Source organism: Entelurus aequoreus, linkage group LG04, assembly GCF_033978785.1.
Source record: "Entelurus aequoreus isolate RoL-2023_Sb linkage group LG04, RoL_Eaeq_v1.1, whole genome shotgun sequence".
Taxonomy (NCBI): Eukaryota; Metazoa; Chordata; class Actinopteri; order Syngnathiformes; family Syngnathidae; genus Entelurus; species Entelurus aequoreus.
The window spans coordinates 67,609,995-67,630,032 of record NC_084734.1 but is presented as its reverse complement, the minus strand read 5'-3'; the positions used below and the strand labels follow the sequence as shown (position 1 = coordinate 67,630,032).

General features: G+C 41.8%; 2 protein-coding genes across 2 annotated transcripts in view; one reads left to right on the top strand and one right to left on the bottom strand.

Moving 5' to 3' along the window:
- Window positions 1-20,038, top strand: part of slc7a2 (solute carrier family 7 member 2) — a 396,413-nt gene that overhangs the window by 174,569 nt on the left and 201,806 nt on the right. The gene's annotated exons all lie outside the window — the stretch shown is intronic.
- Window positions 1-20,038, bottom strand: part of LOC133648957 (endothelin receptor type B-like) — a 29,441-nt gene that overhangs the window by 8,837 nt on the left and 566 nt on the right. Inside the window, exons 2-4 of the mRNA XM_062045537.1 lie at window positions 13,341-13,869; window positions 1,896-2,008; window positions 1,612-1,816 (exon numbers count right to left, since the gene is read on the bottom strand). Of these exons, the coding sequence (XP_061901521.1) occupies window positions 1,612-1,816; window positions 1,896-2,008; window positions 13,341-13,727 (705 nt within the window). The 5' untranslated portion in view covers window positions 13,728-13,869. The remainder of the gene's footprint in view (window positions 1-1,611; window positions 1,817-1,895; window positions 2,009-13,340; window positions 13,870-20,038) is intronic.

Below are 20,038 nucleotides of genomic sequence, written 5' to 3'. Positions count from 1 at the left end.
TCGTCTCTCACAGCCGTGTGCGTAACTGTATCAGTTTGCGCTTCCCTTTCAAACGTGCTAAATAAAGCGCAATATAGTGCTGCCAAAACGGTGATGAATGTTGATAAATCACATTGTGCATGCTGTTTAATGTATTGTATTCTCTCCTCCAAGCATTGTGGGCGTTTTGCTAACCAGCATACATTTCACATATTAATGAAAACAGAGACACAAAATGGTTTGCACGCCTTATTCGTCTCACTTAATAGATCCAATCCACTTTGCACACGTTTAGTAATGCTATCAAGTTTGCACATGCAAACCTTTAGTACATCAGGCTCCCAGTGTGCAATATACTGCAAATATGTGCCACTCAACATCCTAAACATGCATTCCTGTGTACATTCAGTGTTATTCTTTCCTCCCATGGAGGATGTGAATGGTTGTTTGGCTCTGTACGCACCCTGTGATTGACTTTTCACCAGTCAAAGTTGTGGTACGCCCTGTCTGGCTGTCAATTAAAGGAAACACATAGACGAACAACATTCACACTTAGTAGAAAACAAACTCAAGCTGTTTGCATGCAAGTTAACAAAGGAGCAGTTCTACTGACAAAAATCAGTCATACAGTAGCGCCTGGATTTTTTAACGGCTACTCTTTGTAGGATTTGCATTATCCCAATTTTAATTTGATGTCTTCAGTTATTATACGGCCTAAATACCACTGCAAAATAAGCCACAATGGTGCCAAAGAAAGTTAAGAGTCTCAGTACTCTCAGTACTATTGAATTCAAGAAAGAACTCGTAGAAAAGCTCTCCACACCCCTCCTCACTCATCGTCCACTCATCATCGTCTTTGCCAACAATAGTATTCAATAAGATGTGTAAGTAATGGTTAATTTCATTTATCCATGTAATTGTTTATTTTTAAAGGGACAAGCAGTAGAAAATTGATGGATGGAAATGTGTTTTGGCGTTTCTGGGTGTTGTTGATAAATGGCTTTGACTTTGCATAGTAGAGTTTTAACTTGCACTTACAGATGTAGCGACAAACTGTAGTTACTGACAGTGGATTTCTGAATTGTTCCTGAGCCCATGTGGTGATATCCTTTACACACTGATGTCGCTTTTTGATGATATTACGGACCGTATATGGTGAAATCCTTAAATTCCTTGCAATAGCTCGATGAAAAATGTTGTTTTTAAACTGTTCGACAATTTGCCCACGCATTTGTTCACAAAGTGGTGACGCTCGCCCCATCCTCGTTTGTGAATGACTGAGCATTTCACGGACGCTGCTTTTATACCCAATCATGGCACCCACCTGTTCCCAATTAGCCTGTTCACCTGTGGGATGTTCCAAATAAGTGAGCATTCCTCAACTTTCTCAGTCTTTTTTTCCACTTGTGCCAGCTTTTTTGAAACATGTTGCAGGCATGAAATTCCAAATGAGCTAATATTTACAAAAAATAACTAAGTATCTTGTCTTTGCAGTCAATTCAATTAAATATAGGTTTAAAAGGATGTGCAAATAATTGTATTCTGTTTTTATTTACAATTTACACAACGTGCCAACTTTGCTGGTTTTGGGTTTTTATATATTATGTAGTCCTTGCTTGTGGCCGTGCCTACCTTTATGAAGTTGGAGCTTTGTTCCGGATGCAGCAGGCACACGCGCAGTTTGTTGCCTCTGTACGGCATCTCCAACATGTCGAACGCCAGGGCCTCGGGGACTGCCAACAGCACAGCGATCACCCAAATCAGCACCACCTCCACCGCTTTCCACACAGGGATGCCCATTCCCTTCACCCTGCTCCATGACGTCACTGCATGGTAGCTGTGCAAGCAAAACACATGATATTTCCTGCTTTGAGTAGTACGTCAAATAACTTGGAGGATGAGGAGCATATACGCACCGGTCAATACTCAGCGCACATAGACTGAGGACAGTGATACCCACTGAAGCTTTTTGGATGAAGGGCATCATCTTGCAGAGATACACCCCGAAGGGCCAATCTTTGGCTATTAGCTGAGGATACAAAAAAATAAAGCATGTCCATTTGGGGTTATAAAAAATTGTAATCAGCACACGGAAAAACTATTTGGGGTTCGATTAACGGTCGCATCGTGTCTTTTTACCCCTCAGAGGCCAAAACTATAAACTATAAATATTTTCACATAAAATGGTTAACATCCTACTCCCAAGGGCTGATCGAATTAGTTCAGCATTGGGCAGTGTCTCAAAAGTTGGAAGAAAGAACTCCCAACTTTCCAACTCTAATTGTCCTTTTCAACACGCGCTGACAGATAACTATTACAGTGCATCTGGCAAGTATTCATAATGCTTCACATTTTCCACATTTTGTTAAACTAAAGACTTATTTCAAACTGGAATATATATATTTTTTCCCCCCTCAAAATTCTACACACAATACCCACAATAAGCATGTTAAGGTTTTATTTTTTCAAATTTTGAAAATGTATTAAAAATAAAAAAATAAAACAATCACATTCACAGGGTTTGCTTAATACTTTGTTGGTGCACCTTTAGAAGCTCGGCTTCTTTCACTCCTTTTCGGACACGCTGCAATGAAACAACTGGTAATATGTGATGTATTGCATTGTAATTGTTTTATATGCATGTTCGAAATAAACTGAAACCAACCGACCGACCAACCTTTGGCAGCAATTACAGCCTAAAGTATTTTTGTATACGAAGCCACAATCTTGGCACACCTCTGCTTGGGCAGTTTCACCCATTCCTCTTTGCAGTACCACTCAAGTTCCATCAGGTTGGATTGGAAGCATTGGTTTTCATCCAGGATGTCTCTGTAAATGAGTGCATTCATCTTAGTCTAGTCAGGGAGGTGACCAAGAATCCGATGGCCACTCTGACAGAGCTACAGCATTCCTCTGTGGACAAGGACAACCATCTCTACAGGAAATCTACCAATCAAGCTTGTAAGACAGGGGTCTCAGACACGCGGCCCACGGGCCAATTGCGGCCTGCACTTTAATATGAAAATTTAAAGTTAGTGCGGCCCGCGAGTTTTATATGAATGGCGCTTGACAGCGCTATACTTGCCAACCCTCCCGATTTTTCCGGGAAACTCATGAATTTCAGGGCAACCATTCTCTCGAATGTCTTCACCCAAACAACAATATTAAGGGCGTACCGTGATGTCACTGCCTTTAGCGCCCTCTACAGCCTGTACAAACAGCGTGCCAGCCCAGTCACATGTTGTATTTAGCTTCTGTACACACATGTAAGTGACTGCAAGACGTACTTGATCAACAGCCACACAGGTCACACTGAGGGTGACCGTATAAACAACTTTAACACTGTTACAAATATGTGCCACACTGTGAACCCACACCAAACAAGAATGACAAACACATTTCGGGAGAACATCTGCACCGTAAGACAACATAAACACAACAGAACAAATACCCAGAATCCCATGCAGCCCTAACTCCTCCGGGCTGCAATATACACCCCTGCTACCACCAAACCCCGCCCCAACACATCAACCCCCCACCCCCTCCGTGCGTTGGTTGAGGTGGGCGGGGTTTGGGGTGGGGGGGGAGGGGGGTTGTTGGTAGCGGGGGTGTATATTGCAGCCCGGAAGAGTTAGGGCTGCAAGGTGTTCTGGGTATTTGTTCTGTTGTGTTTATGTTGTGTTACGGTGCGGATGTTCTCCCGAAATGTGTTTGTCATTCTTGTTTGGTGTGGGTTCACATTGTGGCGCGTATTTGTAACAGTGATAAAGTTGTTTATACGGTCACCCTCAGTGTGACCTGTATGGCTGTTGATCAAGTATGTCTTGCAGTCACTTACGTGTGTCTGCAGAAGCCTCATTCAACATGTGACTGGGCCGGCACGCTGTTTGTATGGTGAAAAAGCGGACGCGACGACAGGTTGTAGAGGACGTTAAAGGCAGTGCTATCATGGCACGCCCTTAATATTATTGTCCGGGTGAAAATCGGGACAAATCCGGGGAAATGGTTGCCCCGTGAGATTGTCGGGAGGGGCACTGAAATTCGGGAGTCTCCCGGAAAAATCGGGAGGGTTGGCAAGTACGTTGCTAGGGCGGGATAGCCATTCAAAGAAGGTGAATTAATTAAAAAGTGCATGTTAGATTTTTTTAAGAAATCTTTTCTTGCGGCCCAGCCTCACCCAGTTTCTGCATCCAGTGGCCCCCAGGTAAATTGAGTTTGAGACCCCTGCTGTAAGGTGTAGTGGCCAGATGGAAGCCATTTTTCAGTAAAAAGTTTGCCAAAATTCACATGAAAGACTCTCAGACCATGTGAAACAAATTATCTGGCCAGATGAGACGAAGATCGAACTCTGCCAAGCGTCATGTTTGGAGGAAACCAGGCACCACTCATCACCAGACCAATACCATCCCCACAGTGAAGCATGGTGGTGGCAGCATCATGATGTGGGGATGTTTTTTAGCGGCAGGAACTAGGAGACTAGTCATGATAGAGGGAACGATGAATGCATTAATGTACAGAGACATCCTGGATAAAGACCAATGCTTCCCATCCAGCGTGATGGAGCTTAAGAGGTGTTGCATAGAGGAATGCCCAAAGAGGAATGGGCGAAACTGCCCAAAGATAAGTGCCAAGCTTGTGGCATCGTATTAAAAAATACTTGAGGCTGTAATTGCTGCCAAAGATGCATCAGCAAAGTATTGATCAAATTCTATGAATACTTATGTACATGTGATTTTTGTAGTTTTGAATTTTTAATACATTACCAAAATGTTTTAAAAAATGATTAAAAATTAAAGCTGCAAGCAGCGATACAGGACCGGTAGGAGACCACGAGGAAGACCCAGGACACGCTGAAGAGACTATGTCTCTCAGCAGGCCTTGGAGCGCCTCAGGATCCCCCTGGAAGAGCTGGTGGAAGTGGCTGAGGAGAGGGAAGTCTGGGCTTCCCTGATTGGGCTGCTGCCCCCGCGACCTCAGGGGAGATGTTTGAAAAAAGGCAAGTTTTTTTAGCCATCTTTTGTATTGAAGGGAGAATTGCAAACTTCCTGTTGATTTTAGCTGGGGGTTGTCAGTGTATAAAATATAGGTCTAAGTGAGACCTACATAGAGGTTTTTTTTCATGTGTCTTTGACATTCCTACTGGGAGTTAGATGCAGTTTTGTCTGAGCAGAGTGGCGCCATCTTAAGACTCTAATTGCGAATGGAGAGAAGCTTTTATATTGAATGGGGAATGGCAAACTTCCTGTTGATTTTAGCTGGGGGTTGTCAATGTATGAAATATAGGTCTAAGTGAGACCTACATTGAGGTTTTTGTTTCATGTGTCTCTGACTTTCCTACTGGGAGTTAGAGGCAGTTTTGTCTGAGCAGGGTGCGGCCATCTTGAGACGGCAGCAGCGCAGCAGCATCAGCGCAGCGGTTCTTTGAGGGCTCATAAAATCCAAACCGGAGCAGTAATTAAAACTCTTTCATCAACTTTTAATCAGAAGGGTTCAATCTCTCTCCTGTGCGTATTTGAAGCCGACACGACAAACGTGCTCAGAGGAGATAATGTTTGAAAAAAGGTGACTGTTTTTACACAACTTTTGTTTTGAAGGGGGAATTGCAAAATTCCTGTTGATTTTTGCTGGGGGTTGTCAGTGTATGAAATATAGGTCTAAGTGAGACCTACATAGAGGTTTTTGTTTCATGTGTCTACAACATTCCTACTGGGAGTTAGAGGCAGTTTTGTCTGTGTTTTCTTCCTAGGGGGCGCTAGAGCGCAATTTTGAGTTTTGGGGTTTGGTTTTTTGATTAGATCGCAATTTTCGCCAGTCCTGATGTGTGTGTCCAATTTGGTGAGTTTTGAAGCATGTTAAGGGGGTCAAATTACAGCTCAAAGAAACGGTGGTATAATAATAATAAAACGCTAGAAATTCAATAGGGTCCTAAAAACGTTTCACATTGTCATTCATTCGTAGAATTTTGAGGACAAAAAATGAATGTATTCTATTATGGAATAAGGCATTCACATAATAAAATGTGGAAAAAGTGAAGTGCTGTGAATACTTACCAAATGCAATATACAAAATACAGCCCAGTACAAAGACTGAGTGCCATTGCACGAAATAAATAAATCAAAAAAGTGTTTACTTAAGACTGTACCTTGCCATGACTACACAGATCCTATTTAATTCCAGTCATCCTATCAGATTAAAGGAAAACCATACGGTTATAGTTGAATTGGCGCATTTGGCCACAGCCTCCATTACAAGCTTGTTTTCACTTGATGACAACACTGTGGTTCATTCAAAACCACTGTTTTCACTTCTTCCTAATACAGCTGCATTCAGAGTGCAATCGTAAATAGACCGTAACCACCAATAAAACGTGTCAAGCCATAACTGGTAAAGTGCATGCATAGTACAGGCACAATGAATTCAACTTGGATAGTACATTATAATCAATATAAGCCCGGCGTCTTGAGGAAATGAATACAATTTTAAAGAGGCCTTTAAAAGGAGTGCAAACGCTTAATCATTGTAATAGCTGTCAATCAATTTACCGCATTGTTAGTATAAAAATTCCAAAACTGATTTATATACACTACTTTTTTTCATTGAGGGCCGCATCGGTAGCAATAGGATCAATCCTGTATGATGAGCACGTTAAAGTAAACTGGCCAACATCACGTTAAATTGTCTCCTTCAAATACATGTCCAAACAGCTGACTTCCTCATGCCCCACATTGTTGGGTTTGAATCCTTTCCGACCATATAACATTTAGTTATAATCCTCAAGAGGTCCTATTGAGCTGTAAATTTCACTTCCTATCAGACGTTACTTTCCATTCACAAATCATGAGCTTGAATGCCTGATTAAGTTTGTCCCCATTTTCCCATGTGCTAAAGTGAAAAAAGGTGCACAACTGCGTGGATTCTGGCTGCGCAGCATTCTCCCCCTCGATTAGGAAAATAACCTTTTAAGACATTTTAAGTGGAGAAAACCTCAATGTGGGTGTTCCCCTGTCAAATATGGCCTTCCATGTATTCTCCATTGACTCCATTGCTTTTGGTCCTATGCGCTTCTGAGGCTGCAATAAATCCAGCGCCCCAGGAAAGTGAAATGTTGCATTGCACTTTGGATGCCGTGTACACCACATATAATAAAAAGATAAAAGAAACTTCCAGAAAGCTATCAAATCTGTTCTGATCCCTTCAATTGAGACACCTGCAAACATCAATCAAGATAATAATGTAGTGTCCATCAATGGATTGAATGTATTTTTTGACAGTGAGCATCAATGTTCCCTCTGATTTTTCATGTGTCTGAGCAAATCAGACGTGTACACTGTCGCCACACCGGCATCACACCTGTCCCAAAGCTGACATAAGTTAAATGTTTTACTACAACAATCAAATAACAGCAGTCATTTCCATTATGTTGTTTTCTAATAGAAATGATTTGGCCCACTGACAATGAAAATACCAAATATTGTTTTTCATGTTTCTCATGAAAAACAAGATTGATTTCTGGGTGGGGTCCTGCCATGGAAATATTTGAGACATGTACTCCTTTCAGAGATCACATTTTGTTCACCTTGTAACATTCACATTTTGCACAATGTAGGGCGTTGGAAAGAGCACTTTGAGGAACTCCTGAACCCAAATACATCAGACGCACCCTCCCTGATAGGAGCAGGGCCTGAGGATGATGGGGGATCGACGTCGATCTCTCGGAGTGAAGTCACTGAGGTAGTTAGACAACTCCACAGTGGCAAAGCTCCGGGGGTTGACGAGATCCGTCCAGAAATGCTGAAGGCTCTGGGTGTTGATGGGCTGTCTTGGTTGATACGCCTTTTCAACATTGCGTGGAAGTCTGGGACAGTGCCGAGGGAGTGGCAGACTGGGGTGGTGGTTCCCCTTTTCAAAAAGGGGGACCAGAGGGTGTGTGCTAATTACAGGGGTATCACACTACTCAGCCTCCCTGGGAAAGTTTACGCCAAGGTACTGGAAAGGAGGGTCCGGCCGATAGTCGAACCTCAGATTCAAGAGGAGCAATGTGGATTCCGTCCTGGTCGTGGAACAACTGACCAACTCTTTACGCTTGCGGGAATCCTGGAGAGGGCATGGGAATATGCCTATCCAGTCTACATGTGTTTTGTGGATTTGGAGAAGGCGTATGACCGCGTCCCCCGGGAGATCTTGTGGGAGGTGCTGAGGGAGTACGGAGTGAGGGGAACCCTGCTGAGGGCCATCCAATCTCTGTACAACCAAAGCGAGAGTTGTGTCCGGGTGCTTGGATGTAAGTCGGATCCGTTTCCAGTGGGGGTTGGTCTCCGCCAGGGCTGCGCTCTGTCACCTATCCTGTTTGTGATTTTCATGGACAGGATTTCTAGGCGGAGTCGTGGCCATGGCGGAGAGGGTATACGTCTCGGGGGGCTAAAGGTTGCGTCACTGCTGTTTGCAGATGATGTGGTCCTGATGGCACCTTCGGTTCGTGACCTTCAGCTCCCACTGGATCGGTTCGCAGCCGAGTGTTCAGCGGCTGGAATGAGGATCAGCATCTCCAAATCTGAGGCCATGGTTCTCAGCAGGAAACCGATGGTTTGTACAGTCCGGGTAGGGGACAAGACTCTGTCCCAGGTGGAGGAGTTTAAGTATCTCGGGGTCTTGTTCACGAGTGAGGGAAAGATGGAGAAGGAAATCAGCCGGAGAATCGGAGCAGCTGGGGCAGTATTGCAGTCTCTCTGCCGCACAGTTGTGACGAAACGAGAGCTGAGCCAGAAGACAAAGCTCTCGGTCTACCGAGCTATCTACATTCCTACTCTCACCTATGGTCATGAAGTGTGGGTAATTACCAAAAGAATAAGATCGCGGATACAAGTGGCCGAAATGAGTTTCCTCAGAAGGGTGGCTGGCATCTCCCTTAGAGATGGGGTGAGAAGTGCAGTCACCCGAGAGAGACTCGGTGTAGAGCCGCTGCTCCTTCGCTTGGAAAGGAGCCAACTTAGGTGGTTCGGGCATCTCGTGCGGATGCCTCACGAGCGTCTCCCTAGGGAGGTCCTTGTTGCACGTCCCACTGGGAGGAGGCCCCGCGACAGGCCAAGGACCAGATGGGGGGATTATATCTCCTCTCTGGCCTGGGAACGCTTCGGGATTCCCCAGGAGGAAGTCGCAAATGTTGCTCTGGAGAGGGAAGTCTGGGGGTCTCTGCTGGAGCTGTTGTCCCCGCAACCCGATTCCGGATAAGCGGTTGAAGATAGATGGATGGAATGAGATGTATGGTGCAGCACAAGCATGGGATACAGTGTACAACTTTTTGTTTGTAAAATACATCATTACAGAGTTTTTAATAGCATTTATGTAATCCAGTAACAGCATTTTATGATTAATATCCATAAATTAACATTCTTAATACATGACACAAGAATAAGTGCAAATCTGATTGGGGAGTGTGGGTGTACAGTGCCTGTTTGTTTTGCAAAAAATAAGAACTATTATGCAGCTTTTAACTCGGCTGCTATAAGCTGTTAATGACATTGATTGGCTGCGTGTGAACTGCATTAGTGTGTCGACCTGGCAGTTACAGTTTATTTGTGGTGTTGGAGTTGTCCGACTCTTTTTGTGGCGGTGAACGCATCACTGACTCAGTTTGCGTCTTTTGGAGCAAATGACATTGAGAGAGTAGCTGTTGTCAATACGACAAAAAAAGTTTGTTTTGGTGTGATTACAGTAGAAAGTGACCAATTTTGCATGATAGAAGTTTTGTTGCTGATGTTGTTTTGGTGTGGTTATGGCCGACAGTTATCAGTTTATCACAATAAAAACATTGTTAATGCAGACCACCTCTTTCTCCTCCTTAGAAGGTCTTGGCCGACATTGTCATTGTTTTATCTGTTGTGACCACGAGTTGTCACCTGTCACTCACAAAGTTGCAATGCAAAATGGGAAATAATAAATTGTTATGTGGTTATTTTGTTTGAAACAGTGGTTTTCAAACTTGTATCACCTCAGAACACACTTGGCTCTCCAATTACCACAATAATGAGCAACAGTAAAATACAGTAGCTTAGTAGGCCTAAATATTCATTAAGAACAATGCAGAGGTTTTATTTAACACATATATGTAATATTTTTGGCCACTGTAACATTACACAAAGTTTGAACAAAAACACTGTGTTTGAATATATAATTAAATTATTATTTGGCGTATCACTTATCAGCACACGTACCACAATTTCATTTATTAATAAGCGTTTTGGTTGGATTTTAGATTTGGATTTTGTGTGCTCAAAAATAGATTTACCGTGCACGGAGAACAATGGAGTAATGCGCAATGAAAATACCAAATATTGTTTTTCATGAGCTCTGGAAAAACAAGATTGATGTCTGGGTTGGGGTCCTGCTGTGGGAATATTTGAGACATGTATGCCTTTCAGAGATCACATTTTGTTCACCTTAAAACGTTCACATGTTGCACAATGAGATGCATGGGATACAGTGTACAACTTTTTGTTTGTAAAATACATCATTACAGAGTTTTTGATAGAATTTATGTAATTTAGTAACAGCATTTTATGATTAATATTCATAAATTAACATTTTTAATACATGGCACAAGAATACCATATTTTTCGGACCATAGGGCTCACCGAATTATAAGGCGCACTGTCGATGAGCGGGTCTATTTTCTATCTTTTTTCACATATAAGGCGCACCGGATTATAGGGCGCATTAAAGGAGGCATATTATTATTATTTTTTTATGAATGGAAAACACTTCCTTGTGGTCTACATCTGCGGTCCCCTCCAAGGTTTCTCATTGTCATCCCATTGGGTTGAGTTTTTTCTTGCCCTGATGTGGGATCTGAGCCGAGGATGTCGTTGTGGCTTGTGCAGCCCTTTGAGGGCTTTATAAGTAAACTTTGATTGATGGATTGATGATAAAAGTCCTGCTACTTTCTAAACATACAAATCTTCATTTAGGATATCTTATCAAGCAAAATGAACTAGACAGACAATTTCAATAGTTTTTAGTACTTCTTTCCTAAAATCTAGTCTTGTTATCTTATATTCTGTCAGCTCTTTTATGCCGGGTACCTCAAAGATCAAAACAGGCTGAAATGAAGCTTCCGATACGACAATCTTAAAGCCTCACCCTTATTGAACATATGTGTACCATGCTGGATCCGTGCCAGGAAATCCACCAGTATAAATGAACTAAATACGAGAACTCAAATAGTCAACCTGAATTATGCCTGAAGCTTGTACATGGCTACAACAAAACATCCTGGTTGAGATAAAACTTGCTAAGGCACATTTAATCAATTAGTGGGGGTGTATGTACTGTTTATATTGTATTTGAATCAGTAGGTAAGATGAAGTCTAGATAAATTCAAACTATTTCAACCAATTGATCCAATCATTGAAAATACATGTTGTACAGTGGTACCTAAACTTAAAAGTGTTTTGAGGAGAGAGCTGTCTTTTAGCTAATTGTTATGCAAGCAAACATCTAAGATATAAGCATAGCCGCTATTAATCAATGAATTGGTAGCAAATAACAGAGTGAACCCTAAAAGAACCGCCTAAAATATCTGGTCTCACTCGCTAGCATTAACTTACAGCTAGAGATCGACACACATTTGTTTTTCTAATCTTGGGAAGGAAGAAAGTAAGCGTGATGGACAGTGCTGAGAAGAAGAAGTGGATGATAATTCATTCATTCATTGAATTCAAAAAATAAAATAATCAAAAACATGACAGTCGACTTGGCAAAGCAACTGGAGCGTATCATTGCTAGTTTGCAAAATACTAAAGCAGAATGAGTCGGATGTTGAAATAATATCTAAACGGCGGACCATTAAAATATGGAAAAGCTGCTGATGGTGTGTTTGACGGAGAAGCATCTGTAAGGAGATCCACTCCGAGGTAAATGCTGTACATTATTTTGACATTTCTTTATAAAACTAGTTGGTGGTAATGCATTCTAAATTATATTCTATTAGGCATGTACGTTGAAGTACTGTATAATCATTCCAATCTAGAATAAGAACAGTTCAAATAAATCATTAAGGGCCCAAAATCAGGGAGTCAATGAATGATTGATGACATGTATTCCCATGATGAGTGTGCCTAAACTAGGGGATCAGGCCCGCAAACAGCTTTTATCCGGCCCGTGAGATGATTTTGGTAAGTATAAAAATTAGCTGACATTTTTGAATGAAAGAAACTTTTCTTCTAAATGTGTCCATAGCAATTATTTGTATCCTCTACCGCAGGAGAGCGCATGACTTCAGAGGGGGCGGAGCTATGTGCCTGGTTAAGATAGAGGACTGGGGACACATTATCTGGGCGCACATAACTATGCTGAAATAACATGTATCCCCTTCTGAATTCATGTGATTCATGAAATGAGTCCGAATTCACAGGTTTTGTTGTAGATGATGCTACGTATGTACAGAATAAACTCATGATTTTAGTACATCAATTGAGGAAAATGAGTAAATTACATTAATATCATGCTGTAATTTGATTTTGATATTACTATTTATTATATCTTCTGATAGATTACAATTTTACACCAATGAGAGCATTTTAAAACTCTGCCAGACTCACACCTATTTGACCGATGAACATTATCACATCATTTATTCAGAAATGATAAATCACGACAAATGAAGATAGACTACAATGAACAGCAACATCCATCCATCCATCCATTTTCTACCGCTTTATTCCCTTCAGGGTCGCAGGGGGCGCTGGAGCCTATCTCAGCTACAATCGGGCGGAAGGCGGTGTACACCCTGGGCAAGTCACCACCTCATCACAGGGCCAACACAGATAGACAGACAACATTCACACTCACATTCACACACTAGGGCCATTTTAGTGTTGCCAATCAACCTATCCCCAGGTGCATGGAGGTGGGAGGAAGCCGGAGTACCCGGAGGGAACCCACGCAGTCACGGGGAGAACATGCAAACTCCACACAGAAAGATCCCGAGGCCGGGATTGAACTCACGACTACTCAGGACCTTGGTATTGTGAGGCAGACGCACTAACCCCTCTGCCACCGTGCTGCCTGAACAGCAACATGTAAGTGTAAAACAACAACATTATGATTTGTATGTTTTCAGATTGTGCTTGTTTTTTTTATTAAACAAAGAAAACAATCTGAAGTTGTCTTTATTTTTAAGTTATCATGACATGATTTTGCCAGTCCGGCCCACTTGGGAATAGATTTTCTTCCATGTGGCCCCTGAGCTAAAATGTTTGACACCCCTGGTCTAAAATGTAATTTTGTTACCCCCTCAGCTATCTCCAGGTTAACACAAGCCTTACAAAACCACAAAGGAAACAGTGGGAAGGAAGACAATTTACCTTATACACATTGATGGGGATTGCGATGACGATATAAAGTAGGTCCCCCAGTGCCAGGCTCCCAATCAGAACGTTGGGTCCATTCCTCATGCACTTGTTCTTGTATATGATCCTCAGCAGTGCGGAGTTGCCAATGATTCCAACCACAAAGATCAAGCAGGACACAATAGTGTTCACATACTTAAAGGCGTGCTTAATTTCCGTGGGCTTCGTGCACATGGGGGGGAAGGAGTCCTTCGGCCGATCCGCCTGCGGGGGTAGGCGCTGAATGGACACATTAGTCTTGGAATCATCAAAAGTGTCAGGCACACTCGGGGAGTCCCGGATAAACCGAGAGGCCCCGACCGCCACGACCATCAGGAAACAGAGCAGAGCGACAGCCTTCATTGTAAAAGCCAGGCAGGTTCTTTCAGAAGGAGGCGTTTCCTCAGTCAAAGGCACACAGCAGTCCTAACGTACACGCTCACACACACACATTTTCTTTTTTTTGCTTTGGGCCTGGCAGTGTGGATCTTTGTTCCAATGTGTCCTGCAGAGAAAATGGACAAATCATTTATCGGACAGGCAGGAAACCAGCTGTTTGAGTTTAGAAAGTGAGTTTTTGGACAGGCATGCAGAGATGAAAGCTATGCTGGGAACATTTACCTTGTCCTTAATGCCGCTTAAATTGTTATCAACGCCGATTAATAATAAATGATGCATTGTAATTGTCCATCCGTCCATTTTCTATATACCTTTCTAGCTCTAAACCAGGGGGTCTCGAACTTGCTGTCCTATTTTGTGGCCCTCTACTTGACTTCATTTTTAGTATGATCACAGCCCGCACAACCTACGTGGCTAATAGTTAAATATATTATGGCAATCTTGAATCCTACGAAAAAGAATAATAACTGCAATGACAGTGCAATCCCAAAAATTACAGCACAGCAAACACACAATTGGCAAAACAAAAAGCAACTTCCTAAAAGCAAGCAGAATGGTCTCTAACCATGTCCTGGGGAATGCATTAGATTCAAAATATACAATCTTTTACATTTAATTTTACATTTCAAACTTTTATAGATATTGACAGAATTCTGTCAGTTCCACCGGGTATCGATCCACGTATAAATCAAACGGTGCCATATTTTGATAGCTTTGATGCATGTGACGTCATGTCCGGTTGCAGGCTTGACACTTGGCGAGTAAACAAGCACTCAGAGCACTCACTCAGTTGGACTGCCTCTATGTAATGTTACAATATTCAATGCCAACAAAGCAAGTATGCTGTAAAGCTTTACTTTTAAAAATGCACTAAAGTTAAAGTTAAAGTACCAATGATTGTCACACACACACTAGGTGTGGTGAAATTTGTCCTCTGCATTTGACCCATCCCCCTGTTCACCCCCTTGGAGGTGAGGGGAGCAGTGGGCAGCAGTGGTGGCTGCGCCCGGTAATAATTTTAGGTGATTTAACCCCCAATTCCAACCCTTGATGCTGAGTGCCAAGCAGGGAGGTAATGGGCTCCATTTTTATAGTCTTTGGTATGACTCGGCCGGGGTTTGAACTCACAACCTACCGATCTCAGGGCGGACACTCTAACCACTAGGCCACTGAGTAGGTGGATTGGATAGATGGATTGGATTTGCCGTAGACATGCTACTGATTAGCAATAGCAATTTTACATGGCAATTGCAACACCTCCAAATTTGGTAATGAAAACCACAACTAAAATGCATGTTCCAATTAAACAGCTTGTGTCTAATAAGTACAGTACTTACAGTATAAACACATTTTAGGGCGCAACAAAAAACTAGACTCAGCTTAGTGGCACACCATAGCCATCTACAGAGCCGTGTATAGAGACAGTATGGCCAACTCGGCTTCAGAGTTGGTCCCAAACATGGCGGCCTGTAGTCACGTGAGGGGCTTTTCAGTATGGCCAGACGATCTCCTGAATGTTTGGTCAAAAGCCCCTCACGTGGCAACAGGGCGCCATGTTTGGAAACAACTCTGAAACCGAGTTTGCTATTCCCTCTCTATACACGGCTCTGGCCATCCACTAAAACTACAGCCATCCGTCTAATTTGTCGGTATTGCAGCGGCGTGCAAAGTTTACACTTTTAAATGAGACTCAGAAGTGTAACAAGATATAACAGTCATCATAATCAGCATGTTTTTAAATGTTAAATGTAAAATATGTATTTTTTTATTGAACAAATTAACATTTATTAACACATGAACACACAAGTACTGTCAAGTACTGTCAGATACAGGGAATCAATTGTGAAAAGCACCTATCCCTAGTCCGGGGGTCGGCAACCCACGGCTCTAGAGCCGCATGCGGCTCTTTAGCGCCGCCCTAGTGGCTCTCTGGAGATTTTTCAAAAATGTATGAAGAATGGAAAAAGATGAGGGGGAAAAAAAATCAATTTTTTTGTTTTAGTATGGTTTGTGTAGGAGGACAAACATGACACAAACCTCCCTAATTGTTATAAATCACACTGTTTATATTAAACATGCTTCACTGATTCGAGTATTTGGCGAGCGCCGTTTTGTCCTACTTATTTTGGCGGTCCTTGAACTCACCGTATAGTTTGTTTACATGTATAACTTTCTCCGACTTTCTAGGACGTGTTTTATGCCACTCCTTTTTCTGTCTCATTTTGTCCACCACACTTTTAACGTCGTGCATGAGTGCACAAAGGTGAGTTTTGTTGATGTTATTGACTTGTGTGGAGTGCTAATCAGACATATTTGGTCACTGCATGACTGCAAGCTAATCGATGCTAACATGCTATTTAGGCTAGCGATATGTACATATTGCATCATTACGCCTCATTTGTAGCTATATTTGAGCTCATTTAGTTTCCTTTAAGTCCTCTTAATTAAATGTATATCTCATGACACATGTAATATGGCTTTTAATTTTTTGCGGCTCCAGACAGATTTGTTTTTGTATTTTTGGTCCAATATGGCTCTTTCAACATTTTGGGTTGCCGACCCCTGCCCTAGTCACTATAGCTGTTGGTAGAAGTAATGATGGTTAAAACCTGAATCTGAAGTAAAACCAGCATTACTCTACCTCCGTTGGCCCCCAGTTAAATTGAGTTTGAGACCCCTGATCCACACCAATATCAGCTGACTTAAGGCACATGTTGGACTTGATTGCTTGCCAGGAAGTCTGTTCTAATTGAAAAATCTGATGTTTAATAGTGTAAACCTACAGAATTTCATTTGGTGACCTGGACAGGCAGGGAATAAAAACATTGACCCTAGTAAACATTGTTTGTTTAAGGAGGTGAACAGAAAGTGTTTGCACCTGATCGCCAAATAGAATGGCGATAATAGAGATTTCTGACTTGTCTGTGGTACTTTTCTGCAATGTTTGCATGCATGTGTTGCCTTCAGCTTGCTCAATGCGCACAATCCACTAATCGCAAACATAAGTCTCCAAAAGACAAATGTTTAGGGATGAACTGCATTTAAAAACCTTCACCCTGAACGTACGTCATTCCTGCACGGGGCCAATGAAACACAGCTGGCATTGGTGGCTACGTTTGAGGCCCGAGCACAGAGGCTGGTTGTCTCCGTGCACAAAAGACAAAATCACATGGATGAACTCACACACGTATCACATGAAATCAGTCTTAGAAATTTGGCAGACTTCCACTCAAATCCTCTCTGCTGTGGCTTTGTGCTGGACCTCGTTATTAGGGGCTGAGAGCAAGGGGAACAACAACGGCAGGGTGGTTGTTGAGTTTTGACTGGAATTAATTTCTTAATCTAATAGGTTTTTACCTCTGAAACCCTCTCTGACCTTTAAAAATTGTGTTGGCGCCATATGTAGAGCAGGGATATGCAAGTAAATTGCTCTGAGGGACACATTTCCAGAAAGCTAAAGACATGGGGGCTGGACTTCTTCCTTTACTATTAGTCTTATCTTACTTTGGAGAACTACAGTAGACATTTGATTTTGGTCCATTTATTTGGTCAGACTTACAGGAGCACTCTGCTGTTTTTAGGATCTTCTGAAAAAACTACTCTCACTATTTTTTTTAGAATAAACCCACGGGCCACAAGTTGATAGCCTAAATGATGCAAACGACGACCTAAACTGGATCTCTGAGGAACACAACTCGTATAGCTAAAGAACTTGAACAAAGGACTACTGACTGCATCTGAAGTAAACAAGCTATAGCAACATCCAGTTACACAAATCCTAGAATGTAAAAAAACTGCCAATAGTGAGAGGACTTAAATAGGTGCTTTGAGGAACGCCTCCGTGAAGTAAATCACAGGTTTGGACCCCAGTGTTCTATGTTTGCTTGCAAAGTTAAAACGTCAATGCACGGATCTACTGTCTGGACTGGAGCCTGCAGTGCCTCAGACTGGAAGTCTCTGCAGAGAATGGTGAGGACGGCGGAAAAGATCATCAGGACTCCTCTTCCTCTTATCCGGGGGATCGCAAAAAGCCGCTGCCTGACCAGTGCTCAGGAAATCTGTAGAGACTCCTCCAACCCCCACCAAGAACTGTTTTCACTGCTGGACCCAGAAAAGGGGTTCCGCAGCCTCCGTAGCAGTCTGTAACAGCTTCTTCCCTCAGGCCATAAGACTGTTGAACGCATCATAATAATCCCCTCCATTCCCCCAAAAAACGGATTAACTCGCTGGACTGTAAAAACAATATAACATACATCCATAAATGTGGATGCATATGCAAAAGTGCAATATATTTATCTGTACAGTAAATCTATTTATATCTGCACCTTATTGCTCTTTTATCCTGCACTGCAACGAGCTAATGCAACAAAATGTTGTTCTTTTCTGTAGTGTAAAGTTCAAATTTTAATGACAATAAAGGAAGTCTTAGTCTAAGTCTGAGTCTTAGTCTACCAATGTGTTTACAGTGGCCCAAGTTCTCAAGTGGCCATGAGCTCTCTAATATTTTTAGGAATTTGCTGCAAAAATGTTGTTATCCCAAGTTTCAAACTGAACCTGGGGGCCAGCATGGTGTCATTCCAGGGTCGGATTTGGCCCACAGGCCGCCGGTTGAATAAACCTGTCTAAAGGGGGAGGAGAACGATACTTTTTGAGTGAATGAGGAGCTAAGAGATAAGTGGAAGGCATGTGAGCAATGGAATAAAATGAATATGAATGGTAATTTGATCAAGTGAGAGGAGCAAGGGGAGGCCATGGATGTAGAAGGATGCCATTCATTGCAAATCTAAGGTCAGGGGTCATGAAGGACTACAGTAAAGACATCAGACGGAGGACAGCAGTTACAGATAAACACTTTGCTCTGAACTCCAGCATTGCAGATCCTCAAAATCCAGCATGGCAATAATAATCTTTCAATATGTTCTGCTCTTTCAACAAGCAATTTTGCGGTAGAAAACAATGACCCATCCAAACCTAGCACACGTTGTTCTTATAGAACCGTACCGCAATCGTCAAACAGCAGCAAGATTAAAGTCAATAAATCTCTGCTATCAGCGATTTAAGTTTGTTGTTACAAGCGACTTTGTTGCTGATTTAAAGTGCTCCCGCTTATCTGTGCCATGAGGTTTTCTGGAAACAAGAAACACTGCAACATGAAAAGGAATTGTGTGTGGGAGCCTGAATGCAAACCGTCAGGATGTCAAAGGCAGGCCAAAGTGAATAATGGTATTTCACATTATTTCTCCAGCTGTGAAACGTTCATATCCTGCTGCAGTTTCTTACACTTAAAAAAAAAACAACCCCTGTAAATCCAGTCTTTATCAGTCAAATCCACATGTAAAAGTGCAGCACAATTTTAAAATGTGCTCTTGCAGCTGCTCTTTCAGACTGCAGGCCACGCACAATTGACTAGATGGCATAGATCACATATTATTGGTAGCACTTTTAGTATGGGGAACATATTCACCATTAATTAGTTGCTTATTAAAGTAACAGAGACTTAATTTAGAGTTATTTGGACACGAGGGGAACATATAAGGGTTAGGGTTAGGGTTAGGGTTACTAATAGAGATGTCTGATAATATCGGCCGATAAATGCTTTAAAATTTAATATCAGAAATTATCGGTATAGTTTTTTTTATTATCTGTATCGTTTTTTTATTTTTTATTTTTTAATTAAATCAACATAAAAAACACAGGATACACTTACAATTAGTGCACCAACCCAAAAAACCTCCCTCCCCCATTTACACTCATTCACACTCATTCACACAAAAGGGTTGTTTTTTTCTGTTATTAATATTCAGGTTCCTACATAATATATCAATATATATCAATACAGTCTGCAGGGATACAGTCCGTAAGCACACATGATTGTGCGTGCTGCTGGTCCACTAATAGTACTAACCTTTAACAGTTCATTTCACTCATTTTCATTAGTTACTAGTTCCTATGTAACTGTTTTTATATTGTTGTACTTTCTTTTTTATTCAAGAAAATGTTTTTAATTTATTTATCTTATTTTATTTTATATATTTTTCTAAAAAGGACCTTATCTTCACCACACCTGGTTGTCCAAATTAGGCTTAATAATGTGTTAATTCCACGACTGTATATATCAGTATCGGTTGATGTCGGTATCGGTTGATATCGGTATCGGTAATTAAAGAGTTGGACAATATCGGAATATCGGATTTTGGCAAAAAGCCAATATCGGACATCCTTAGTTACTAATAAGCAATAATTCTGAGGTTATTGAGGGAAGACTCTTAGTTAAT